This window comes from Haemaphysalis longicornis, unplaced genomic scaffold, assembly GCF_048455015.1.
Source record: "Haemaphysalis longicornis isolate Haplotype H1 unplaced genomic scaffold, Haemaphysalis longicornis Haplotype H1 scaffold_2, whole genome shotgun sequence".
NCBI lineage: Eukaryota > Metazoa > Arthropoda > Arachnida > Ixodida > Ixodidae > Haemaphysalis > Haemaphysalis longicornis.
The window spans coordinates 143,129,891-143,157,856 of record NW_027526295.1 but is presented as its reverse complement, the minus strand read 5'-3'; the positions used below and the strand labels follow the sequence as shown (position 1 = coordinate 143,157,856).

Sequence of the window (27,966 nt, the reverse complement as noted above, 5' to 3'; positions counted from 1 at the left end):
GAAGTGGAACTGCGTAGAGGCACGATTGCGTCTAACTTCTCAATACAAATATGCCTTTAGTGTTAATTTTCAGTTTTGGTTAACTGCGCCACCGACATCAATAGTTACCGCCTGATTTTGTGTCCCCCTGGGCGCATAACCTCAATGTAGAGAGGGTCTTCATGTAAAGCCCAGCGCCTAATTTAAAAAAAAAAAACCTGCTGCCCTAACTTTTATCACCCTGTAAATGTGAGCCACAAAGAAAACGAGTTGATGTAAGCTCCCAGTAATAGTGATGCTTAGTAGCCGCCCCTCGATCTCCCCGCTTTTTTTTCGTCATCTATCAGTATTTTTAAGCGTTTACGGTTTGCTTTACTTCGAGAACGCTAGAGGGCGAGCCGTGTCTTCTCCTAGCTCAAACGGATGCGACAGATCCGTTTTTCGTGCCGCCTGCACCGCCTTTGCGCTGAGATTCACGATTGCAGACTATCTGCGTTTTGATGCATCGGTTGTAGCAAAGTAAAGCGACTAACATCAACTAATTGTTCTCAAGTGGCCGCATTGGATACTTGTGATATCGTGTGTCGGTGAGCGGCTGGGTTACAAGCCTTCGGGAAATAAAGGCGGCATTTCGAATGCAATCGTTTCTCCTCTGTTTACAGGGGTGCGTTCGCGCTAAACGCGAAGGCGGCGCGCCTAGCCGTACGAATGCAAGAAGTCGTGCATATACGATTGGCACCAGGGCTTGCTAACCGCAGTTATGGTGCTAGGTAGGTTGTGTCTTTGTTATTTTAACGCATTTTAAGCGCACACAACTACAGTTGCCTACCTATTTGTACTGCCTTGATTCTCAAACCGATCAGCTCGCAAGTCCTTTCTCGCAAACATGCCTTGCTCGGGTAGCGCTGCCAGGGGAGGAATGCTCCTCCATTAACTCTAGAGATAGGGAAATCTTTCCCCCAGGGGTTGAAACGTGGTCTTCCCTCTCAAAGGGAGAATCTTTCTATATCGAAGGGGGTGATATATGATACATTACTCTTTCACCCTTAAGGGAGAAACTACCACACCCTTTTTCCTGTAGTGTACAATCGCCCCACCACCCACTTGAGAATAACATACGAGAAAAACGACGTAATGCTTTCTTTCTAGTTACCCGTAGAAAAACTCGTACGGACTCAGGTAAGAGCTTATGACAATCCGGCAACTCCAAACGGGTTTTCCATTATGTCATGACAGTATTGTTCCACATGGGAATGCTGCTTAATCTTATCGGTATGCTGCACCATGTTCCACAACAACAATACACGAATAAAGAGGGACAAAAACTCAGGGAAATCTCGAATACACAGTAACTGTTACACCGCCCACGAAAAAAAATTAACCATGACAGCTTCGTGACACGAAAAGGCCTAAAATTCATTGGTAAAGATGGCATACATAGACAACAGTTTAAAACAACACTAATGCTCCCGATTTTACCTTCCGCCAACCTCAACGTTTGCGTAAGTATCCCCATAATCCAAGCCGTGACGAGCTCAGAATATCCTGTCGCGAGAAGGCTATTTTCACCAAAAACACCGCCACCCCCAGCACTGCATCGGAACACCGGGCAAAGGAGGAATTTCTTTCTTCTTCAGAAAATTCTTCCTCGGCTTATTGTCGTTTTAGAAAGACGGCCCTACGCTGGGAGGTACGAGTTAGCCAGAACTATTATTACCTCCGAAGAACTCGATATACCTGCCAGCAAAAAGCACACCCTGAACAAACAGGGTAACACGTCACAAATTAACAAAAGTGGCAGTGCAGCTTCTGAACGGAACGGTATAAGAAACTTTCTTCTCTCTTGCAACATACCTCTCAGATCTTACAGTCGGGCCCACACAGCTCCGTATGCTACACTGGTAGCGACGGAAGGCCGAGCGTCACGTCCCCTCTACGCAAAGGTGGAACACCCCTCCTGCTTCAGAAACAGGAAAAAATAGGGCTTCATTTCTCAACAGCGAGGGTAGGTGGGTTAGCTCGTGTTTGTTTTAGAAAGAGATAGAACGGCAGCGTTGAGAGGGAGTGTTCTGGTCTTCGCCGTTTGTTTTTCTTACTGTGCATGTTTTACGCACTCGGCAATAGCCGAGTGTACCGCACTCAGCCAACGGGAAGGAAAATAAAAATGCACACACAAGCTTTCGTCGCCGCGAAAGCTGAACAAGCGTCAATTCGGCGATGCTGCCTGTGATCTTGTAGTCTGTTGGCGCCAATCCCTCGCACGATCCGCACACGCGCAAGAAAAAGCGCCGCTAGTAATTGGTGAGGTATCAATCGCCAGCCCAGAACTTTAATTTTACACCGCTAGGATGCATGATCTGGCTCTACTGTAGTTCCGCAAACGCCTGGTTCTGGCCTGTATAGGTTTTCAAAAAGGACAGCGCGTATTGGCGCTCGTCAGTGAGCGACTGTTTATTTAGGCGCACGCCTACTCCACGCTGATGAAAAGTAAATCTGAGTCTTTTGTATTAGAGTTTTTCGATGTTCTTTGAGTCCTAGGAGCCACAAGTCGAATTCTATGGCTTGTACCTTCCGACGCAGTAAAGCAATGATAAAACGAATTAGGTAACCAGGCAAGAGCATACAGGCAACATGGCACGTACGCAGGGGTTATCAAGAAAAAATGGAACGCCGGGTTACATGTATATCTCGACAGTCCTGGGCCCCAGGCCAATCCCCAAGTATGCCCACATGAAACCGCCAACCCTACGGTTTTGCAACAAAGCTGTGTATGGCTACAGGTTGGAGTGTTTTCCTGCAGTGTCCACAAAAGCTTAGTGGGCACTCTGTCTACGCACTAATCATGTGCATGTAATCATCCACGCTAAACCACAATCATGAGAACCCGTGTGTCTTTGAAGAGCAAACCGTTTCATAGCGCGAGGCGTTCGAGTGGGATTGTTTGTTTGTTTGTTTGTTTACTTGCTTGCTTTCTTGTTTGTTATAGGTGGCTGCATCCGAAGAAGGCCGTCCAAAGTTAGCTAAATGGCGTCCGCCGGAGCGCAAATGGCAACTGTGCCGATCCAGCACGCTGTAACGGCGCCACACCGTTGGCGTGGCTGTCACCCCTTGTTGCGCAATAGTACAGCCACGTGCAAAGTTAAAGGCTGTGATCACTTCCTGACTGCAATTTCAGTAGCCGGGAAAATATCTATTCTCGTCCCGAGTTTGCACTTGTCTTCAAAATTCTATGTCATCTCAACTTTGCTGACCATCCAACGTCACAAAAAAGGTTTTGCCAAGCCTTCGCCGTTCGATCCAGCTGAACATTGGTGCCCTTCGAGTCAACAGAGCGAGAAAGCTTCATGTGATTTATTAGGAGCAGCCTATATGGTGGACCATGGTGGCAAGTTGGGCGAGTCGGTCAGCATTCACTGGCAGTAATGAAAAAAAACAGCGCTTGTATTACGAGGACATGATGAGAGACAAACGCGTCGCTGTGTTTGTAGCCGATATTGCTTCTGTGTTTTATGGCGTGGTACTTTTTAAAGCGACAATTTTCTTAGTGCGACCGATGGTGTTCTGTCAAGAAACTGATGCACTACCCCGTAAACCCGTTCGTCGACCAAAAAGCTTTGATGATATCTCCGGACACAAGGCGCGTACGTGAGCCCGGGCTTCCATCGTGTCAAAACGCTTAGTTGAAAATGGCGAAAAAGTGACGCTTCCATGCAAGACAATACCAACATCGTTTATGAAGAAAGAGTACAATTCTATACCTTTATCTCATAAACCACGTATCGGTATAAATTTCGATCGTTCGTAAATGCGTTTTTTTAGTGCGCCCAAAAACATCGCATAGGTTAGTTCGTTTTTTGCGATTTGGGTCTTTGATGGTTTGACAATCGATTGGATGCACTTTCAGCGAAGGTTGCGTGCACTTTCTGCTTATGCGTGTCTTTAAATTGTCTTTAGTAAGGCATGGTAAAAGTTTAGTTTGTGTGGCGAAGTTTGTGTGTATTTTTATGATCTAGAACAGAACTAACAAAGGCACCACTTGTCTTTGAAACACAAGGCGTTAGAAAAACATCGTCCAGGTGTTTGTGCTACTATCAGAAGGTTATCACGAAGTCAGATTGTGGTGTATACGTGATTTCGTCCTGGCGCTTGTGTCAAGACGTAGTTAGGTCCTCCAGCTTTGATCCAGGTTTGAGTGCCTCGATGTGCATGTAGAGTAGGCAAATGATTATTCGGCCCCAATTTCAGTTTGAAAACATTATATAGACAGTAAGCTGGCACGCTTTATTGCTTAAATATGCATTTTGGTGCCATTAATTATGCCGGGAACACCATGCACAAAATAAGAGGGTATGTTTGTATGTATGTGTGCTTCTTAAGGATGGCCGCCTGTCAGCGCTCAGGGTCGCTAAAATTTAATGCCAAGTTTCACCTGATTTTTGTCTCACCTTTATCTCGTGAGGTAAATAACCTTCAAGACAGTCTTTCTTGCGGTAAAGTGGACTAGAAGGCCTCTAACAACGCGCATTATACGTAAAGTACACAGCGCAAACACGCAGGGAAATCCATCAGCTTTCACGTCGTTAAAATTACGCAACCTATTCGTGGCTGAAACCTCACGTCGCTTTTTTATATCTCCAGATGCAGCCTATTTTCTGTTCGAAGCCATATCTGTGGCATGCGATATATTCAGCAAAAAGCAAAAGCAGCGAAACGAAGCAACTGCCATCAAAATGTATTGTTCAGTCAATTACAGGCTTGCCTTTTGACGTGTCTCAGTTCTTGATGTGCAACCGGTTCAGAAATCGTCCAGGCGCACGAAAATGTGGTGGGCTGCTTCGCTGCCAGGGTACGCATCACACAACGGCCAGGAGAAAGGAAGAGGTCTGGCGGATATCGTTATCTAAAGCGCATCTTCCACTTGGCTTCGTGGAAGACTTCCTTTCCGGGCTGCGCTGGCCCCACGGAACGTTCCCGAGAACAACCCCCGTTATCGGTAAGAATGGACACGCACGGCCACCTTCTCTGCAGGCAGGAAGCAGAAGAAACACTTGTTTTGGCACGGAAGCCCTTAGCGTGCGTTCTGACAGTGAAGGAGCACAGCAGCCTTGGTTTTTGTTCCTTGGAACTCCGGCTGCATCGTGAGCCCGCAGGTATATCACGTGCTCTTTTTGTAAGCACGTACTGAGAGGCCTCCAATTCTTTCTTGCAGATACGTGCTTTATCTCTGCACAGGTTCTTGGTTTCGCTAACAACAACACCCCATTTTATCATCATGTGTCATGCACTCGTGAAATTTTTCCATAACGTGCCAACATGAAGTGAAGTGGGCACTTGTTTTTATCGATTTTACATAAGCTGCTCTGGACCCATTGCTGCGCTTTACTAGCGATATTTTACTATTCTCGCGTAACAAACGTATTCGCTTTTTATTTATTTTGTCAGTTTAATCATTTTTCTCATCTTACATATGCACACAATGATGTTTCCACCTATAATGACATGAAAAGTGTGGTTTAGAAGAACAGAAAACGTAAAATAAAACAGCTGGAGGGGCACTGATGAGCAAAGCCAAAATTATGGCCATCTCCAATAACGCGAAAGCTAAGGAGGGGTAAAGTATGCAGGGTATAAGAGTATTCTTAGAAAACAGGAGTTTTTGCCCACGAAGATGAAACAGTTCGGGGTAGATGTATACAACTTGGCTGTAAATTCTGGGGTCTCTGAAGCACGAAGCGTTCTAGCGCGAGGCGTTGGATAACGAGTGTCTCGATGCGTTCTTCTAGTAGGCGTTTATGCCCGCGGAGATTAAACGTTCTAGCTCGAGGCGTTCACAAAAGAAGTGTCCCGCTACGTACTTTTAGTACGCGTTACGTTCTAGTGCGAGGTGTTGAAAAGCGAGTGTCCCGGTGTTTTAGTACCGTGACTACATGAAACGGCGACAGCAGACGCCGACAGCCCGAGCCTCTAATTGGCTTCCGCCTAACATAATTAGGATAGAATGTGAGGTCTGAGCTCCGCTCGTGAAGCAAAGCAATCATTTCGCAACAAAAATGGCTACTAACAATTACTGCTGAAATCAGTACAAACAATAATGAATTAAGATCACATGGCACATTGCTCGGCTCTATCAAGTACGAAAATAAACTGCTTACATTTCATTGTTTATAAGTATACTACAATAACCAGCAAATGATGTGGTGGAGAGATATTTCACTCTCACGACAGCGGCAATTTTGAGAGATGGCACACACGAAGCCATTTTGGATGTATCAGCTTTAGATCGCTGTTCCCTGGTAATGCGTGTAGTGTCAGCTAGTTAGGTAGCCTAATAATATCGTAATTTGATTTGTAGCGGTTAACAAAAAATTGGTTATTCGGTGTATTTGGGAAAGAAACGAATTGCGCAATAACTACGAAATACAATTAATGGGCTAAAAGCACAGCGCTGTGGCCGTTCTATTGTGCTTGTGTTTCGGCCCTTTGGCCTTGCTCTTTTTTTTTTAAGGGAATCTTTCTATGCCTCAGTGATGTCGTTTGATGTCTCTACATAACGTACTGCAACAAAGCCAACTTTGCACAAAGGCTTTCTCAAAACTGGGTTGATAAGCGAAGGCAGATTACCACCTCAAGAAAAAACAATTCCGGGGAAGGGATATAATTTATATCGTTGGCGTCATGAAGCCGACGTATACCGGATAGTGCCATTCCGGTACGGTCAATATTGTATAGATTTGAGATGGGTGCATAGACGTACGAAATTCAACAGGAAATTCCGCCCTTCACCAGTATCAAGCGCCTGTCTAGCAAGAGAAAACGCCTGTGTCGTTCGCTAAGCTTACACCAACTATCCCACGATGGGCCGCCTATGAAAGCAAATCTAGTATTTACTTCAGGGCACTCAAACAAGCTAACGATAACTTCGTTTCTAACGTACCGCTGTCCGTGTTAAAAGAAATGAGAAATGTTTTTCATCGTTATCAATCCTCCCAAACAGATGTTCTCAGCCATGACTGCCCCGGGGACCCCTTTTGGGCTTGCGAAAGTGATGGGGGACCCCACGATGGAGCATGTGTTGATCGGTGTCATAATGTAAAGCAACTTGCCCTGGCAGCTTACGTCGCCCACACACTTATTCAATCCCCGCATTTCATGCTTGATATTAGTGACGATGCGCGTCATAATCTTAACCAATTTTCTGTTTAATACAGCAGTTTTATAATCACCTACATGCCGCCTTTTCTGTGTGTTTCTTTCCTGCTCATAGCGCACGTGTTGTGCAAAAATATATTGTTACGGGTAGCGCAAGTGGGTGCTGGCGCATAGCTCCTTTGGGGGCCATCCCCGACGATGACGAAATAGTGGATGGCACGGCCCCGTGGCTTGAACAATGATGGCCGCTTGTAAATAGATCCCATCGCTCTGTGGCACCATTATGTAAATGTATCGCTCACATCTTCCTTGCTTTGTCTCATTTGCCTTGCTGCCACGTAACAATATTGCCGCGAACCATGCATTCGGTTTCTTTATTTGTGTTTTGCGTTTACCGCCCGGCTGCGCTGGTCTATGTTATCTGTGTGCCAAGGGAAGCACGTGTTCCATTCTTTCTTTCTATGCCGCATGTGTTATCTCTTCTGATAGGGAGAGCGTTCCGAACTAACGTTAACAACCTACAATAATCTTTGTTCTGGATGTAAATCGACGGTTCGAGACACGGAGCAAGATATAGTGGTTCGAGAAACACTCCAGTGTAAAGATAAAAGTCTGCAGAGCAGACGCCGCGGCTTTAATTCGAATCGCCAGAGCTCGAATGCACATGTCACTTTGTTGACTGCTGCTTCGCCGCCTGTGTATTCTTCGAGTTGTTAGAGGAGCACAAGTTCGCTCCAATAAATGTGTTTTCCATGAAGACAACTGTGTCGTTTTTGACTTCGTGACATCTGGTAGGTGCGGGGTAAATGCACCCTACGCCCTCGACAAGGCGACAAGCAAGCCCCACTCGTGCCAGCCGCCGAGAGCAAGGTCTTCAGCCGGAATTTGGACTGCTTCCGGATAAAGTGAAGAAAGAAGACGTCGTGAAAACCACCATGGTCAACGCAGGCACTATGACTACCACTTCAAATCCTGCCCTCGTTCTCCATCAACCAAAGGAACCAGCATCCTTCCATGGGTCACCTTTGGAAGATCCTGAAGACTGGTTGGAGCAAGTCGAAAGGGTCAGGCTGTTTAACCGATGGGAAGACGCGGAGACGCTGAGGCAATTGTTATTCTACCTGCAGGACTCAGCACGTATCTGGTTCAAAAACCATGAGAGCTCTCTAGAGACTTGGAACGATTTCAGAACACAATTTTTAACGACGTTCACCACGGTTGTGCGAAAAGAGCGGGCCGAGGTCTTTCTGCAAACGCGGACACAACACCCTAACGAAAGCGTTGTCGTGTTTGCCGAACAGATGAAGAGGATTTTCAAGCATGCTGATCCTTGCATTCCGGAAGAAAAGAAGTTACGCTTCTTAATGCGTGGTGTGAAGGAGGAACTCTTTGCTGGACTTGTCCGCAATCCACCCAAAACTGTCCCCGAATTCGTGACCGGAGCCAGTGTCATTGAGAAAGCCCTTGAAATGTCCGCTGAGCAGTATGACCGCAGCTTTGTTGGCATGGCCAATTCGAATTTCGTCGAGAGCATGCGCATTCCCGCAGATAGCCTACGGGAGGTTATCCGCGCAATAGTGAGGGAGGAGCTGCGGAAACTCCTCCCAACGCCGCCGCAACCACAAGTCGCTTCCCGTACCGACGTCTTTAGAGAAGAAGTGCAGCAAGCGCTGGAACTTCAATGACGGCAGAAGCACCTCGCGAGCCGCAAGCCATGGCGTACGCGGGTGCTCTCCGTCGCCCTCGGCAACCTGCGCCCTATCGTTAAAAGGCAAGGTACCGTCCCCCCCCCCCCCAAAACGAAGGGACTAACGGAACGTTTGAACAAGACGATTGCGGATATGCTGTCCATGTACGTCGATGTTGAACATAAGACCTTGGACGAAGTGCTCCCATATGTCACGTGTGCGTACAACACGGCTATCCAAGAAACTACGCAGATGACACCGCTCGAGCTTGTCTACGGAAGGCGGCTGACTACGATGCTTGACGCCATGCTTCTGCACGTAGAAGACGACGGCCTCAACGACGACGTCCAAGGATACCTTCAGCGTGCGGAGGAGGCCCGCCAGCTCGCTCGAGTTTCTACAACGGACCAGCAGCTGGTGGAAGCCAGCCTCTACAACCTCCGACGCCGACACACCGAGCCGACAACCCAGGGGATTGTGTGTGGGTTTGGACTCCCATCCGACGACGCGGACTGAGTGAGAAGCTTCCACGACGGTGTTTTGGACCCTACCAGATTCTACGACGTGTTGGCCAACTTACCCACGAAGTGATCCCCAATGGTGATTCTGGCCCTTCACGACGACGCACGCGACCCGAAGTCGTCCACGTGGTTCGCTTAAAACGTTTCTACGCACGATGACGAACTTTTATTTTAAATGCAGAGCATTTCTTAGCCTCGCCTCTTACTGCGTCGGACGGCGTCCACAGCTCCTCGTCCGCAGCAGGTGCGCCTCTCCTCCTTCCCTCCTCTCTCTCAACAGCAGCTGGCACGCGCATGCGTCGTAGTCAGCCCGTTCGCTCCGTCGCGGTCTCGGCGAAACAGGTGCGTGATAGCAGCGCGGTGGGGCGTGGAAGGGCGCGCGCTGCTTGCGCATGCGCGCTCTGCCCCCCCGTACTGCTCTCCCTCTACTGCGCGCGCTGCAAATATAAAGCGGCTAGCGGTCGCTCGTGCTTCAGTCACTGCGTTGCGCCTTCCTTCCTTGGTTGACGCTCGCTCCGCCCTAACGCGACTTTACTCTCCTCTCTCTACCCCAAACCAACACCAACGCAACTACGACCCAACTACCCACCCTAACCCGACTTTACGTGGCGTTAACGACCCCCAATGCTCTGCATTTACTCGTGTTCCCCTCGCGGGAAGGCGCGGGAATTTTTTTTTGTTCGGACTGTCGCTTGTGTTAGCATCGGGTCGATGCACTCTTAGAGGGGGATAGAGGGGGTAATGCCGCGAACGTGCCGCGAACCATGCATTGGGTTTGTTTTATTTGTGTTTTGCTTTTACCGCCCGGCTGCGCCGGTCTCTGTTATCTGTGTTATTTGTGTGCCAAGAGAAGCGGTGTTCCATTCTTTCTTTCTATGCCGCATGTGTTATCTCTTCTGATACGGAGAGCGTTTCGAACTAAAGTGAACAGCCTAGGATAATCTTCTTTATTCTGGATGTAAATCGACGGTTCGAGAAACACTCGCGTCTAAAGATAAAAGCCCGCAGAGCAGACGCCACGGCTTTAATTCGACGCGCCGGAGCTTGAATGCACACGTCACTTTATTGACTGCTGCTTCGCCGCGTGTGTATTCTTTGAGTTGTTAGGGGAGAACAAGTTCGCTCCAATAAACGTGATTTCCTTGAAGATGACTGCGTCGTCTTTGACCGTGACAGTATGTTAAAATATGCGCTGTGCCGAGAAACTTAACGTGCATGTAATGCGGCGAAGCCACCTTTCTGCATTGAGCGAAAGTGCTGTTAAAATCGAGAAAAGAACTGCGCGGGTAAACGTTTTGAGGGAGGCTTTACAGACCCCTAAAATGGTCTCAAGGGCCCCCTGAAGTCCGCGGGCCCATTTGGGAATCTCTGCTCCCAAAGATGATTCCATCTGGTTACAAGACTCACTGGTGACACAGTTCCCATCAATCAGTGTGCAACAGTCCTCAAAAACACATTGGTTGCCAGTTTACAAAAATATGTGATGTTCCACTTCCTACCTCCTCTTGCTACAACCAAATCCTTATGTCACCAATGTTAGTTTACGTCTCTGGCATCATTTGTTTGATCAACAAATTTGCAACCATTCTTCGCCTGGTGATGATTACTCAATAGTAAATATTTAGGAAATACTGCAGGAATAAGCTTCATCATATTAGCCAAATTATTCTAACGATCGCGCGACCCTTTTACACTCCAAACTGAATTTAAAATCGGGAAGGTCGTTCCTATTCATAAATCAGGTAAAAAATGTTCCCCTGCTAATTATCCATCAATTTTCCTCACCAGAACATGATGTGAGATATTATAACACATAATATTCACAAACCTTGAAAGTTTCCTTGAAATTAATTCTTTTTTCACATCAGCTCAGCACGGCTTCCTCAAATCATACACTTGTGATACCCAACTGACTAATAGATTACTCCGTATTTTGGACAACTTATTACAAGCTGATTGCACCTTTTTAAATTATTCTAAAGCTCTGTCATAAACTAGTACTTCACAAATTATGCCAACTGAAACTTCATCATAACGTGCTTAAATGTATTGAACGCTGTCTTACAAATCGGTCACAATTTGTTTATGCTAACGGGTATAATTCTTGTTTCACAGAAATACACTCCGGCGTTCCTAAGGGATCAGTAATTGGGCCTCTCTTTTGTCTAATTTATATTAATGAACTCCCCTGTCACATCAACTCCAGTATTCATTTATTTACTGATGACTGCGTTACTTCTCGTGAGGTAAACAACATAATTGATTCGGTGCAGTCGAAGCTCGTTGTAGCAAACACAGATATAGCGAATTTCGGATATAGCGATCTAAATACGAAATTTGTTTGGTCACGCTTAATTTCAATGACACCTATCATTTTTATAACGAACCCAAAACCTCAAGAGCCGCACGATATCGGCTATAGCGAAGAAATATTTGGTTCCCGCGTGGCCGAAAACTCCACAGCTAGCATATTAAAAGAAAAATTAAAAACAAGTGAGACAAAGCAACCGTTTTTTAGAAGCTTAAGTCCCTTCATTGCGTAGACCCTGTGAAAAACTTCATTCCGTTCAGACTGTTAAAATCCACCAGATGAAGGTTACGTTCTCCTCCAAGTAAATAAGAAAGCCGGCCAGTTTTGCCGAACGAACTTTGTTCTGTAGTAATTTCACGTTCTCACGTTCCGGTCTGTTCTCAGTGCTCATGAGACAGATAAAGACTACCTCGTTTATAGTGGGCTCGAAGCCTCGAACAATGCGATATCTAGGATTTTTTATTGAGCCAGAGTGCCGATTTATTAGAGCCGATTTTAACGTATACGGTTATAACGAATATCAGATATAACGAACTAAATTGCTGCACCGATACTACTTTATGACGAGGTTCGGCTGCACCCTTCAATCAGACCTTAACACTGTTGCTAACTGGTGCCGTACATGGTTAGAGGAATTGAACATTAAGAAATGTAAAGTGATGCGAGTTCCGTAGTGCTTGCAGTCAATTTACTAACTACTTAAACGACATACCTTTTGCATCTACTACCTCGTACAAGTATAAGCAGTCGCACAAGAATTCTCAATCACGGCGCGTATCTGCTCAATATCAGGAGGTGATCGCGCGATCAGCGAACGCACATAGGCGCGCCTGCGACTATGTTGTTGCAAATGATGTTTGAACCTCCTTGGCAAATGCCATTTGGACAAACGGGAGAGTCTTCCGAAAGGTGAGTGGGAGGCATGTGAGAGAGATGACGCCATAGCGATCCTTGCAGCATATCCTCCCCCTCGCTTTTTCTTGACGCTCCGACACGGGTGTTGTGCGGCCTCAGCTTACTGCACTCCCAGACACACTTTCGCCAGGCTTTTTCCACCGACTTTTTTCTTTGTCGTCGCTCGGGCGGTTACGACGCCGACGCCGAACCTAATGGCGCCCGCCAAAGTGCCTGCGCATTAACCCTTTTAGTCACCGTGTCTCCATATGGAGACGCGACTTTCGTCGTCGTTTTTCCTAGTGAAAACAAAAGGAGTGGTGCGGCTAATGTTCGAAACCTACGGAAGTGAAAAGTAGCCCCATGTGATGTGGAATGGTGGAACCGCACTCATAAACATCGTTTCAAAATGGGCGCCACCAAGTTTTGTGGGAGCTCCGGTGTGTTGCCGTCTTAAGTTCTCTTTTACTGCGGCGTAAATCATTTATAACCGCTAAAAACACCTCTTTTATCTGCAGAAATATTATTTCACCTGCTTGTTTGTAAGCTGCCTCAGGATATTTAATATTTTTTATAGAGAAAATCACAACTGAGTAATGTTGTCTCCGTATCAGGACGCGACTCCATTTGCGTAATAAGTATTCTAGACAGACTGAACTTTTTTTTTCCTCTAGAGTCTTGACACTGTAAATCTCAAAGTATAACATTTTTCTGCAGTGAAGATAATAATTCGTTATTTAAAGGGTTAAACACTGCCTTAGCTTGCACCAGTGTTGTACACATTCCTCTAAAACAGGAACGAAAGCTCGTTCGTCGTTCCTTCCCAATTTTGAAACGAGTTCTCGTTACAAGTTCCTTTATAGCTAAATGAACACGTTTCAGTTGCACTCCGAACACTGGATCGTGTCGTTACATTTACTTTTGCATTTGGTTTTTAATTAAAATATACTATCGGAGAATGCTAAGGCGAAATAAAATGAGCAATGTAAGCACACACATAGAAAAACACACACCACTGCCGGAAGCAGAATATCTGGAGACGAAAAGTACACAAAGAAACGCTCCCAGACGACTTTTTTCAGGCAGAACCAGACATACTCCAGACATGTCTAACTGCAACTTTGGTGCTCGTTCATTACAAGTGTAACACACAGGGAACTTACCACCTCGGTCTTCAAATGCGCAGCGAGTATAATGCGATTTAGATGGGCAAACGTTACTCAAATGCACGGACATAATTGAATTTCATGCACAAACAACCGCACGAAAAGAACAATACATAGGCGTTTAATGAATGCTGATTTATTATTACAGTATTAGCGGAGAAAACTCTGCATAATACATATTCGCAACTTAGTGGAGTCCCTTGTTTGAACTCAGCAGGAGCCTCATAATGATGTTGTATTCAGACAGACGAAACGGTTTTTCGTGAGCACTTCATTGGCAATGTTTAAGAGCAGTTCCACCGAAGTTGTTGAGGGTAGTGCCAAGTGGTACTTGAGGAAAAGTTGGTTCAGTCCCTCCGAGTGGTTTATCTACATGTGCCAGTATCCAAACCGGGCTCTCCACGTAAACAGTGGTTGTTTTGTGTATATTTTTTGACGGCCGTTAAAACTCTCTACGGTGCTGTGCGGATAACTTTGACCATTCTGGTTTGCTCTTTAAATTTTTGCACGCGCGAACATCGGAGCCAGTGCGGCGAAATAACTTCGAAGTGTTGCCGGGCTGGATTGAGAATTCATGTTCGCCTTTTTGTCACAGCCTTCTCTGCTGTAACTTTGTCCTCTCCTCTTGGCTACACATTAAACAGTTACACATTAAAAGTTTGGCCTGTGGCTTCTCGTCGTCCGAACGAAGCTACGCACGGCAGCAGCCACCAGCCACGCTTCTACGACTCGGCTCGCCATCGGTCCCGGCTGCAGCACTAGTCGGAGCCGGTCCGTAATAATGCGCTATAGTCGTCGCACTGCTACGATACGAAGGGAAGATGCCGAGAGGACTCCCAGCAAAATAAGAAAACCAATCGCCCCAGCAAATCTGACAAACAGCACGAAGGCGTACGTCCGCTCGGTGTGTGAGGATGCTTACAGTGGTGCATTCGAGCGCCATATCCGTGCAGTGCGGCGATAGAACGCAGGTCAGATTCAGCTTGCAGCTCACAGGAATGGTTGCTGCTGCGCATGAGATCAGATTGCTCCCGCCTCGCTTTAGGCGGCGCCAGAAATATTTCGAGAATCCGAGGCTGAGAATTTGACGCCTTGTTTTTACACGAGATGAGCGCAGCACTAGCGACCGAGGTGTCCATGTACGGACAGCAGAGCAGTCTCTTACAGCACGTTCGGCTGGCTCGGCTGCCTGTAAGGGCGCGTCTGCTATGAATGCGGTGCAGTCCACCTGTGCGAGGTGCCCTTCCGAGCTGGCGTCTTCTACGAGTGCGGATGGCGCATCCGCGTCTGCTCCTGCTCGGCTTTCGCTTTCCTCTCCTAAAGGCGGAGTTTAAGCGCCCTTCAAATTCTTGTGTTCATCATTGTCCAAAAAAGAGGTCGCGGCGGAAGACGAATAAAAGGGGCGCCGAAGCACCTGTCTCATTGGAGTCTGCAGCCGCCGTAGCGGCAGGACTATGCGCACAAGGTGAAGCCAGCCCGCTAGGCTGCGGCCCTCTGAGTGGTTATTCTTCTGCCTTTGACCTTCTAGGAAGCACTTTCCCCGGAAGGACGGGCAAATTGTGCAGCTTATAGGAAGGGAAACACAGAAGCGGCCTATGGCTTTTAGTTGCGAAACCCTTTAGGTGCTGAGGCGGTGGGCGTCTCCTGTCGTAATCGTCGTCGTAATCGTCGTTTTATGTAGTCACGGTTCTACAACACCGGGAAACTCGTTTACGCGACGCTAGATCGTAACGCGTACTAAAAAAATTAAAGCCGTTCCGGTCAATGTGAAAGCAGTCGGAAGTGCAGAGCAGTGATTCGCCATAATGGGTGGTGGTGCCGTTATTCGCCCACTGCTACCACCCAGCACGCTCTTCGCCGCCCTTTCTCACTCCTCTCTCGATGAATATGCAATTCAAATTTCTCGCCTTCGCAGTGCTCGCGCTCCGCCTGCCTGAAACTGCGCAGCTGGAGTTCTGTTCTTTGTCTGCTTACTTTAGTTTCGTATGCTGGAGCTGTTTTGCGTCGTTTCGAACGCGCCACTGTTTTCTTGCGCGGCTGGAGCCTTTCTGCGGCATTTCGAACGCTGCATTGACTCCCTATATCACAAGAAAATGCACCACCCACCCGACGATACTCCACCCTACTGCCCGTATTGCAACGCAGCTACAATAGCAAATCTGACACACTTTATTTGGCACTGCTCTTCTTACCAATCTTTCCGCCCCATCCTGCTGAATTCCCTACCAAATCTAAGCGAGATGCTTCCGCCCCCGCCTCCCCCCGACACTCAGCGACCCCGATTTCAGATCATCCACTCCTGCTTTTGCTTGTGTAGCGTAATATCACACTGCGTAGCACTAGTAACTACACTTCACGCTTGTTTTCGTCCGCACCGCAAACGTATACCTTGCGTTTCTACGTGGCAGTGCGGTTTGGGTTCGTAACTTTCGTTTTGAGAGTAGTCGCGCATCGCCCCTCGTGTCTGTGGTATCGCAAGGTTGATGAGGAGTTCTAGTGCCAGAAAACGAAAAGTGGCTTTTGAAGACAAACGCATAATTTGAAATGCCGTCTCCTCCGCGGAGAAAAAAGAATTTCGCCGCCTAGTATACAGTATCCCACCTGGTACAATAGTGAAATAAAGAGTATCAGGCTCCCAAAAAGGCACCCTTTCAGCGTAAGTTTGGTATAAGGCGCCGAGAAGATTCGAAAGGCAAATGTGATACTTTTGTTTCTCATTACAGGAGTAAGTGACATTGCTACATTGGGGTGCTTGGTAGTGCCTAAGCTGGTTCGAAAGCATGCCAAGCGCCACTCATGCAGTTTTTCGCTGGAAAATAAATCCCTGACAGGTCAGTTCACCTTCACTGAAGCCTACCGTTTTGGCTTCGTTTCTCAATCGTTCCTGCAGCCCCTAACAACCTGCATGTAACGAAAACCTGCATGTAACAAAGTATTGCGAGGTTTTGTCCACCTCGTTTCGTCCAGGTTTAACTGTATTTAAAAGCGTAGGAGGCAATAATTTCACCTTGCCTATTTTCCGACTGAGCAGCCTGCCATAACAACTCTTAGCGAAAACCACAGCCACGGGGATGATACGTCACCGTCACTAAACCGGCTCCAAGCAATCGCCTCCCCACTTAATCAGCTACCGGCGCAGGTACAGAATACTCAACGTATCAACGTAGAGTGAAGAGTCTCGCAACCCAGATCGTAGCTGTCTTAGGCCACCATGTAGTGCACGAAGGGAAGCCATATAATCACCATGTATTAAATGACACGGGTACCGACCTACCCGTCAACCATAATGACCACAACTCCAAGACATAATGCGCACTGTACTATTGTCTTTTTTCAGTGGAATTGTAGGGGATTCAAAAATAAAAAGCGACCCTCAACAGCATATTGCACATTAATAAGAAATCCGAGTCGTAATATTCAACGGTACTTGAATTTACACAGACAACGCAAGAAGGCAGAGACTTGTGCACTTTATTTAAGAAAAATATTGCTGTCATCCACAATCAGTTACTCAATAACACCTATGATTGCATCCTTACGGAGCTGGTTTCGCAAAAACTCAAATGCATGAACAGTCTATTCATACTCAACATTTATTGTCACCCAAAAACAAAGTGCCGGGACTGGCAGACATGTTCCGACAGGCAAAGTGCCTAGCAGGTTCTTATCCATTGATCATAGTGGGTGACTTCAACGCTGCTCTCTCTGAATTGGGATACACGTATGTCACCAAACGGGGCAAAGAACTGTCGGGCATTATAGATGAGAAAAACCTCACTCTCCTCACGGAGCCAAGCGCCCCAACTCGTATAGGCACGACCAAAGCCAGGGATACTAGCGCGGTCCTTACGCTCGTTGCACACGCCCCAACTGCCACCTGGAGCTATACGAGGGATAGCCTCGGAAGTGACTTTGATGACACCACAGAGTAACATCCAAGGGCCTAATTTCCGTAAACTCATCGGGGTAGCAAAAATCACTGTCTGGCAAGCACTACGCTCCCATATAAAACGTAAAACAGAAGAAAAGAAAGAACACACCAGTCACGTGACGACGACCCTTATGGAAGAAATCAGGCACCGCAAGAAGAAAATCAGCCTCTCTGACCGCATTCCAGCTGTCGACCAGCACCTCCTCCATTTGTGGGAGGCTAGGTGCACCTTTTTTGCAGATGGAAGGTGTACATGAACAACAAGAGGCTCCGAACACAAATAGCCTTACTCAATAAAGAGGCTGCTGGATACGCGGCGGACATCTGTAGACAGAACTGGCTTTGAATGTGCGATGATCTTCAAGCAAGCCTATCTACATACAAGGCGTAGAACATCCTCCGATACCTAATTGCACCCACTAAAATTCGTAGTGAAACACGAAAGACGATGCACGCCATCATTCGCCAATTGCTTGGCTCGCAAAACATCTTTTACGGGAACTATAGGCAAGATATTTCCGCCTACAGACAGGGTGCAGCTGTGAGAGTACGGGGTACGTACTAATGCAGATCTCGATAGCCTAATAACATCAACCGAAGTGCGGTGGTTTTTGTTCAAGCACCGCCAGAACACGTCCCCTGGTATGAAACGAGTGTCGTACAAGGCCCTAACAAACCAGGACGACGGCTTCGTGGAAGCCTTGGCCCCCTACATGAACGAGTGTAGGGCGAAGGGAGTGGTGCCACCGGCCTGAAAAGAAGCAGAGGTTTGTCTGCTGCTAAAATCTGGCAAAACACCTTGCACAGATACCCTTCGCTCCATCTCTCTCACTTCTTGCATCGGAAAGCTTATGGAACACGTCGTCCTTAACCGTTTACGAAGGTTTCTGGAAACAACGGACCAAACGCCACCCTCAATGTTCGGTTTCCACCCACACCTCTCAGCTCAGGACGTGCTACTGCAGCTGAATAGAGACATATTTGAGGCAGCCAGTCGCAGCACACCCAAAGCGATCCTGGCTTTAGACTTGAAGGGTACGTTCGATAAGTAACACAGGAAGCCTTTCTCACAAATCACGGCGCCCTAGGTTGCGGAGAAAAGACATACTCCTACGTGAGACTTTTCTGTCAGATAGGACTATCATCCTTAAAATTGGCGACATCCAGTGACCCCCATACAAAGCGGCTGTTTTGGTACACCACAAGGGATACAGCCATCACCCCTACTCTTCAACACAGCCATGCTAGGCTTTCGCAGACGTTTAGTCAAAATTCCCAACATTAAGCACGCCCTGTAAACGGACGATATAGCGAACTTGATTGCCAAGAGTTCTCCTTGCGTAAGGTGAAAGAGCGTACAAACGGCAGCGAATGAGGCCCACACATATGCCGGCCGATGTGGTTTATTTTGTGCCCCGCAAAGGTCAGAGCTCCTCATTGTACAAAAATGCCGCCAAGACCCTTCTTATAACATGAAATATGGCTTGATGGTGTAGTCATCAAACCGACATCCTCAATCAAGCTATTACGAATGATGTACCAGAAAAACGGCAAGAACACCCTCCTCTACAAGAGGCTTCAAGAAAACAAGTCTGAAATTGTCCGGTTGCTTCGTAGGATTGCGAACAGGAGCCATGGATTAAAAAAAAATAGAATATTTCGTATGCGCTGTAAATGCATGGAGTGCGAAGGTCACTACAATAATTTTTGATGTACACCGGAGCCATTTAGGCATCCACGGTGGCCTACTACGGGAACATGTTGCAGGGCTACCGTGATCCTCCGCGGCTTCCATTCTGTTGCCGTAGCTACAGGGAGCAACGTGTAAAGCAGGGAGATAGACCTCCAAAAAATTGCCTTGAAAAAGAAGGGTGGTGCACCAAACAAGAAACAGTTGAACAAGCACTGCTAGGATTTCTAAGGGGAGAAAGGAAGTGTAAGGATAAGGATACCCGTGAACTCGCGTGACTAAGCGGCGAATCGTGGCACATGCACAGGAGTGCCAAGAAGCCTACGGCATAAATGCAACGCTCAAAGAAATGACAGTGTTACATTGCCGGATTCGTCCAAGAACCACCCTCTTTTATATTGTGGTAGCCTGGTGAACGAGTGGCTTGCAGGGCAGATGCCTCTGTTCCGAAGGTGAAGAGCCAAATATTGGAAGGGCACGAGGTACAGGTAGAGAAGGGAAGAGAGGATCGAGGAGAAATTTAAATGAAAAAAGCAAACATCCCCCTCGCGAGGGGCACGATCAAATGCAGAGCATTTCCGCGGGGGGCACGCCTGCAAGTCGTATGGATTACCTATTGGTTGTTGTGGTTGTAATTGTTGTCTTCCAGTGTAGACATTGTCGATGAAGTCCATGGTGAAACGTGCCGTGAACCCCCTGCCGCGGCTAGGACGCAACGTGGAGCGGCTATGACGCAACACAATCCAACACAATCCACTTTAATCCAATCCAATCCAAATCCAAACCAAGCCAAGCCAAGCCAATCCAAGCCAATCCAATCCAATGCCCCTCGCGAGAGAGTGTTATAGCACCGAAATCTCGCCACCACACGAACGCGTGATGTTGACGTCACTATCAGGCCACAGATGTTAGCGACCGGAGCGCGCGCGAACGACATATGTGGTTTAAGCGCGAACCGCGCGAACGACATATGTGGTTCAAGCGCGAACCGACCGCGGCGAGAGAGCGCGATGCGAGCGCCCCCACCTGTTCTTGTGCGCGAGCCGACTGTTGCTCAGCGCGAACCCAACGCGGCGAGAGAGGGTGTTGCGCACGTCCCCACCTGTTGTGCGCCCGAACCGAACGCGGCGAGAGAGGGTGTTGCCAGCGGAGAGAAGGGGAGGAGAACGCGGGGGAGAGGGCGCACCTGTGGCCGACGGTTGAATGAGTCAAGGATATAAGGCGCGTCCGTAACCTTCCATTCTGTGTCGGCTTTGTGGCGCAGTGGTTAGAGCGCCATGTACATTGCGTTTCACCCGCAGAGTCGTGGGATGGAAACCTGGCGCCGGCAAGTATTATTTTTTTATACAGTGTAGGGGGAGCGATGCGGACTACGGACGTCAACGCGGGTGACATCGTGAGTTACTGAATTGTTCTGCATTTAAAAAATCATGGTCTGTCTCGTGCAAGCATTCGTAGTCTGCAGAATCGTTTACGCGTCTCCTTGTGCGGTTTTGCAGGCACCTGAGTGCGACAAGCTAGACGCGTTTCTTATAAACGCTTGCAAACAAGCCCTGGCACTTTCTATGAGCACATTTATGGTTCCTCTCACGGCTTTGGACGTTGACAACACCATCGAAGAGCTCATAGAGGCCCACCTAAAGGCCCAGAAGGTAAAACTCTGGGCAAGCTCAAAGGGAAGGAAAGCGGTAGCTAAGCTTGGGTACACGGCGCCGCACATCAATGAAAACGCAGTGGACCGCCCGCCTACATAAGGACTAGAATTCTTGTCCGACCAATAGCCTGGAATATGTCCTCTCAACATCATGAGGGAAGACGCATAGCAAGAGTCATTGCGTTAGAAAACCACGTCGTCGATACAGACGCTGCGGAATGCAGGAGGTACGGGGTAAGATCGGTGGTCATTACCTCCGGAACCGACCAATTTTGAAGTCTGACGCTTCTGTCGTCTAGCACCCGGCAGGCTGAAGAGAAGGCCAGCGTCATTGCGGCCTTCCAGACAAAGGCGAAAGTAATTATTACGGAGAGTCAAACGCCTGCCGAGCATACCAAACAGGTAGGATTTCAAAACAAGAGCTTCGGGTTCTCCTCCAACGACCCCCCAGAGGCAAGTCAAAATCACGTGGACCCCGGCCCCCTCTGCTCTTCGAGGCAACCATACGGCACATTTCCTGGCCCGAGAACTCGCCCACCTAGCACCGCACGAAGAGTCGGAGCGGAACTGGCAACCATTTCTCAAATACGCGGACATAACATTACCGACTAGCAAGACAACTGTATCCACCAGTCACCAATCAGGCCACGAAAGAACAGAAAGTCATCCTGACAGAACTGCAGACTAATACCTATTCACACTCAACATGACTACACGCCATCCTTCCTACTGTTTATGATCCCCTATGTATTCACTGTCATGCCCCAGGCGCTCTCTACCATATTGTCTGGGATTGTTAACTTAGATCTTCCCCCTATCTCCAATTCCTCACGCGAGCTGTGGGAGAGTACGCTGGCCCGCTCCTACCCAGAAACGCAGCGTTTGCCAGCGGAAAGGGGAAAGACAGCCGGCCGTACGAGCGGAGTCTTCGATTGAAGACCCCGACCACAAATATGCTACTTGGCCTGCGATTAATGTTTACCTCTCTCTTGTAAAAATTCATGCAACCCAACAACAGCCGTTTCTGATTGCTTGTTGCTTGTGTCTATATTCTGTAAGGCACCAAATATTGAAATTTGCTCCCCTTCAAGCAGTTGCAGGGGGTGCTGTATGACCGCGTTGTTCCGTTTAAACTTCGAAACATTTATCGTGCAGGATGGGTTTTGAGCCACAACGTACTGCCTGCGGGAGGGCGCCGGGGTGCACATTTATTTATTTATTTATTTACACAGTACCCACAGCACCTGAGGCATTACAGTGGGGGGGGGGGGGGTAGTACAACTTAGATCAGAAAAACTAGAAACATTGAACTTAGTTATTAAATAATATTATGGCCGTGGTACAAATGTTGGTGGGAGTGAAAATATAACAAAATGCTTTTTGAAGTAACTTAGGTGTAGTTACAATAAATAGTTGAAAAAAGCAAACAAGCTCAAATAAAAGACCACCAGAATCCAAATATGCAGCTAGGGTCAAACTGTATTTATTTATTCTTATTTATGATACCCTCAGAGTCAAAAGCATTACAGAGGAAAGACGGGGGTAGGATACAAGTAAATGAGCAAGGAAAGATAAATTCCAATATTACCTAAATATATGAATATTGCTAAATCACTGAGAACAATACTCACAAATATAACAATCAAAGACGTTAACGAGCTCCTATTTACACAATTGTAGCTAAAAACTTTGGAACTGTTCGTTATCAGCAATAGATACAGCACCAGTAGGCAGGCGATTCCATTGGGCAAGAAAGAGTGAAAGATTTGCTGGGTGTCAAATGCAAATGTCAATTCCAACTTTGTGGCTCTGGTTGATACGATGCGATCGATAATGGGGCGTAGCGACAAACTGGTCATGCAGAACATGGGGATGATACAGTTTGTGAAAAAGAGTGAGTCAGGAAATTTGACGGCGTGTCAACAGGGATAGGAGGGATAGGTTATATTTCATGGAAGTAATAGTGGCTCTTCGATTGTAGTTCGACAGAATAAAGCTAACTGAGTTATATTGAAGACTTTGTAGGGCATTTATAAGTTAATCCTGACTTGGGTCTCATACCGAGAATGCGTATTCCAGTTTGAAACGTTTAGTGTTTTGTGCAGCATTCGTTTAAGTTGCGATGGCGCCTTATAAAAAGTACGACGTAAGTAACCTAACATGCTGTTCGCTTTGCCAATTACGTATTCAATATGAAGGTTCCAGGTTAAGTTAGTGGCACCGTGGATGCCAAGGTATTTATAAGTGGTAACCGAATCTAATTGGAGACTGTTAAGTTAAAATGGTGAAGGGACGGTCTTGGTGTGGGATATACGCATCACTTTACGTTTTTTAATGTTCAGTTCCATTAACCAGGCTTTGAACCAGTTAGCATAAGCATTAAGGTCAGGCTGACATATGGTGGTGTCAATTTCACTAATTATTTAATGAAAAACAGCACAGTCGTCTGCAAATAGAAAAACATTGGAGTTTAAAAGAGTGGCCAAGTTGTTGACATAAATAAGAAACAATAGCGGCCCAAGAACCGATCCTTGTGGAACACCTGAGGGAACGTGACTAAAACCAGAACAACACAAATTAGCAATAACAAATGAGAACGATCGGTATAGAAAATTCTATCCATTTTAACAAGGTATCATCCCAATTTAAGCCTTTTAGTTTATGAAGCAGCATACTATGTGAAACCTTGTAAAATTTCTTTGAAAACTCTGAGAAAATGCAACCGGCATGAGATGATCGATCTAAGATTTGGTGCAATTTGCCAGTAAAACATATCAGTTGGGTTTCACATGAGTATGACTTACGGAACCCTTGTTGAGCTGCGGAAAGAAATAAGTTAGATTCAATAAAGTTAACCATGTTACTGTAGATGATGTGTTCTAGTATTTTGCAACAGTTACTAGTGAGAGAAATAGGGAGATAAATGAAAGGAGAGTTTTTACTGCCTGATTTAAATTAGGAAGATACCTTCCCTATTTTTCATTGTTTATGAAGCGTACCCGTGTTCAAAGATTGTTGGAATATTTTTGGTAATATAACTGAACAACACCATATAGTGTTTTCCAGAAATTTGGCGTTAATACCATCACAGCCGGGAGATGACGAGTTGTTCATCCCGTCGATAAGCTAATATACACACCAGATACACCTATTCCCACTGGAGGCAAAGATACATAATTCAATGCTTGGATTGGGGGCATTTCATTTGAAGAATCAAAATACTGATAATTGTTTCATTAAGAAGTGCCGCACGGAGACTGGGGACGGATTTGTCTGATGAATCATGCGAGGCAAAAGTGTCATGATGGGGAGGGTTATTGGTCCGCCATTTTTTTTACATTTGAAGCAAGCACCGATAGCAGGACGTTAAATAAAAAAATTATTTCGCCGTTTTAAAAGGTGCAAAATATGCTGCAGTTGAAGCCTTGTACGCATTCCAACGCAAACTGAAAGGTGAACGTTTAGCTACGCAATAAAGACGTTTTAACGCGATAGCGTTATTATGTTCATTTTTCGATTTCCCCGTGGCTCCTAGCCATGGGCTATCAGCCGTGCTCATCAGGCGTCCACGGAAATACGTAACCGGAAATTAGACTGAGGCAGCAAGATTCGAGGCCACCGCTGAATGCGGAATGTGGCGCAACGGTAACACAAGTCTGGAAAGGAGGTCTCATACAACGTCGGATACGAAGGAAAGGACCGGTGTTTTTAGCAGGTGCCTCGTCTGTGCTGTGCAGTTTGCTCTAAGCCAGGTCGTTGGTAGCATGCACGGCAGACATGGTCGCCAGCCGTGTCCGCAACGTACGCCATCACACCAAAGCGTGTTTACACCAGAAAATAAAAAATACAAATTTCCGGTAATTCATGCCCCGAGCTACGGATGGGATACGAGGCACGCCGTAGCGGATGTCTCCGATAGAATTTAGACCACTTTAGTATATTTACGTGTACTGAAATCTCGACACACTAACGTTTTCGTTTCCTGCTTCCACCAGGAAAACGACCGCCACAACCGGGAATTGACCCCGGGTCCTTGGGATCAGTAGCTCAACGGCTTACCCACTGAGCCACATAGGCGTGTGTTACAGCGGGACCTGTGGCGGCACCAACTTTGCGGGACCTCACTGAAGCAGGGGGAACGCCTCTCTCTCACAAATCAATTAGCGCATAGAATATAAGCATAAAATAACTAAAAAAAGAGCCTACTGTATAGCGTCCCATCACAAAGGTTTTCAAAATATTTTGCCATACTTCCACGGGTCCGTCTCCGCTTCAAGCTCGGTTTCCAAACCACAGATGGTGCCACTCGGCCAAGCTAAAAATCAGCCTAAAAATTGGTACGGATGCATCCGAGAGAACAGTGGTGTAAGAAGCTCGGCGTTGCTATAGAGACAAGCGGTAGTGCCAAACTCACAATCGCCAAAAAGGAATATTTTCAAGCAATTGCCCACAAACAAAACACCCAACCGAGAGCAGAGCAAGGAAAACAGAAAAAGAAATGATAACACTCATGCAACCACTGATCATGACGACAATATTGCAGCGCCTACCCTGCCACAAATTTACCCGCACCAAAGAAAATGCAAGGAATACCATCATGAGGGCAGCATATAAGGCAGTCCTGAACCTCTGAATTTTGACCGTGAGAGGAAGTAACAAAAGGTGGACCACCAGGGTAATATAATGGACATGCATACACGGGTCTAGAAGCGGAAGGTCACAATCTCCATGCAGGGAGAAACTAACAATATTCTGAGCCAAGAACAGACTCGGAAAGCGTGGGACAAGAGAAGGTGTAGGTCAATTGGAGATATCCTACAGCCTTCAGTCGTCCTAAATTGGCAGTTGGTTACAATGACGATGAAAATGTCAATTTGTGTCTTCCTAACGCATTTCAAGAAAGCGAAGAAATAACCCTCCTAGCAGCAAGAAAGCGGATGGAAAAACAAAATTGGGAGGGGCCATCGCACCCCCGTGCCGGCAACCTCCTCCCTCCCCTTTGGAAAGAAACTACGGCACCCCTTGCTAGACATGGCTCCGATCCAGCGACCCCGCATAAAAACTCTCTCCTACCAATAAAATGGATCCAACCCTATGCAAGAAGTGGCGATATGGCAGGATCAAGATCATTCGGTGAACGTTCTATCACCAGACCGCAGTATACACCGTCTACGGGATGTACAAAAGCACGAGGCCCCAGATGTAGTAGTTGACTACTCTGGCAATATTTGTGACTGCATGACCCTTCAACAAACAAGGGGAGGTTGGAGCTATTCTCTTGGCAACCCGAATAGCGCAAGTATCAAATAGCAGCGTAACATCATTACAGACTATCAAAGGACATTATACTGTTTTCTGTAGGCAGAACACCTAAGCTCTTCGGTAACATCCACAATACAAACTATTTTTATAATAGAACACAATACACAACACAACGGAAACCGCAATAGAAAAGGTTAACCATCCACAATAAAAAAGTTAACCACGTCACCTGGACACCCGGACCCAACCGACTGATCACAGGGCCACCTACGACTACGTCGTCCTTTGCCCCTGTTTTTTGAGCGCTTTTCTTTCCCACCAAGATGAACACGAAGTCACATACCGTGCCCCTTGTGACCATGACTACGACACTGCCTCCTCGGAAAACATTAAGATCGAATTGTATTGCTATGCCTATCAATATGAACATTACCCGTGCTACCACGAGGTCTCAACGCCGAAGAATCACGAACTGTGTTTACCAAAAACCGACACGAGTATCTGAAAATCTGTGTGAGTTAAGGTGTTCTGTGTGAACATCAGACATTAATTTAAAACTGTGCAAAAATAAGGGAAACATGCACCCTCTTGCACGCTACCTACCCATGCCCAAGTCTATGGTTAGGGGACTACAACTCAAGCAAATACAATATCCCACCTCTCCGGAACACGGGAGGCTGCTTTGACCAGCTCGTTTCCTCAAGATCAGCGGGAGCTGATTGAGGGCAAGGGAAGAAGCTGCTGCATCTGGTGCCGTACACTAAGGTTCCATCTTTGAGCTCCCTGCCACCTACTTACCCTGTTTTCCTACCACAAACATTTCTTCCCGAACAACGGTATTGTTTTCTCTCTCTCTCTCTCTCTCTCTCTCTCTCTCTCTCTCTCTCTCTCTCTCTCTCTCTCTCTCTCTCGCTCACTCGCTCGCTCGCTCGCTCGCTCTCTTCGACAAAGGCAAATCTGTTCATTCCGGCCTAGACATCACAGAAAAAAACACCTTCATACACTCACACTGACGCCTCCTCGCTAAAGCTTACTGACGCCCCGCATCTGCAATATTTCACGCTCATATTTTACGCCACAGAAGAGCAGCGAGCCTTTGTCACTCCTGGGTCACGGCGATTAAAAACTTTCGTTGCTAGTCTTTCTCTTTTCGATGACCTTTAGTGCTGGCGAAACATAGATCGGAAATGCAGCAACTGCATACGAGAACGCTCCGTGGGAATCGAAGTATCGCTATCGCGCCTTACGTCTTAGAATCCATACGTAGATGTCTCTGAGCTTTTTATTCTTGTTCGAGAGCAATTTGATATGAATGTTATACCATGGTGCGTGAGCATGCGGGGTAATTACTGGCCTTGGAATATATTGTTCGATTAGTTCATGTACTTTGTTTTCTAATACGTCCCAGTTGGGTTGTAGTGAGTTATTGTCGAAGTTACTTAGGAAGCCGTCTGTAAACGTATTGAGTTCAGAATTTATTGCGTTGATGTTCGCTCTGCTGTAGTCGAATACAGTCCTGCACTTTTTGCAGCGTTCGGAGACGCTATTTTTATATAAAAATTAAGCAGTAGATGGTCACTAATTCCAGGAAATCAGGGTTAGTTTGAGGTACCGGGTAGAGCTAACGGGGGACGATTAGTATTTCACGTTATCTTAGGGTATTTGAAATCGCCTAAAAGTAAGACGGGTGATGAAGTCAGCCGGGTAGTAATCTCATTGAG

At 46.8% G+C, this 27,966-nt stretch overlaps 1 protein-coding gene across 1 annotated transcript; it reads left to right on the top strand.

The window, feature by feature from the left end:
- Window positions 1-7,934: 7,934 nt before the first annotated feature.
- Window positions 7,935-15,029, top strand: LOC144168325 (uncharacterized). Its single transcript, XM_077697332.1, has 2 exons — window positions 7,935-8,631; window positions 14,932-15,029. The coding sequence occupies exons 1-2, from the start codon at window positions 7,935-7,937 to the stop codon at window positions 15,027-15,029; spliced, it is 795 nt and encodes a 264-aa protein (XP_077553458.1).
- The last annotated feature ends 12,937 nt before the right edge of the window (window positions 15,030-27,966 follow it).

Coding starts and splice junctions, on each gene's coding strand:
- LOC144168325 (XM_077697332.1), top strand. CDS start 7,935: ATGCACCCTACGCCCTCGACAAGGCGACAAGCAAGCCCCACTCGTGCC. Junction 8,632..14,931: donor GTATGACCGCAGCTTTGTTG/GCATGGCCAATT, acceptor AATGCGGTGCAG/TCCACCTGTGCGAGGTGCCC.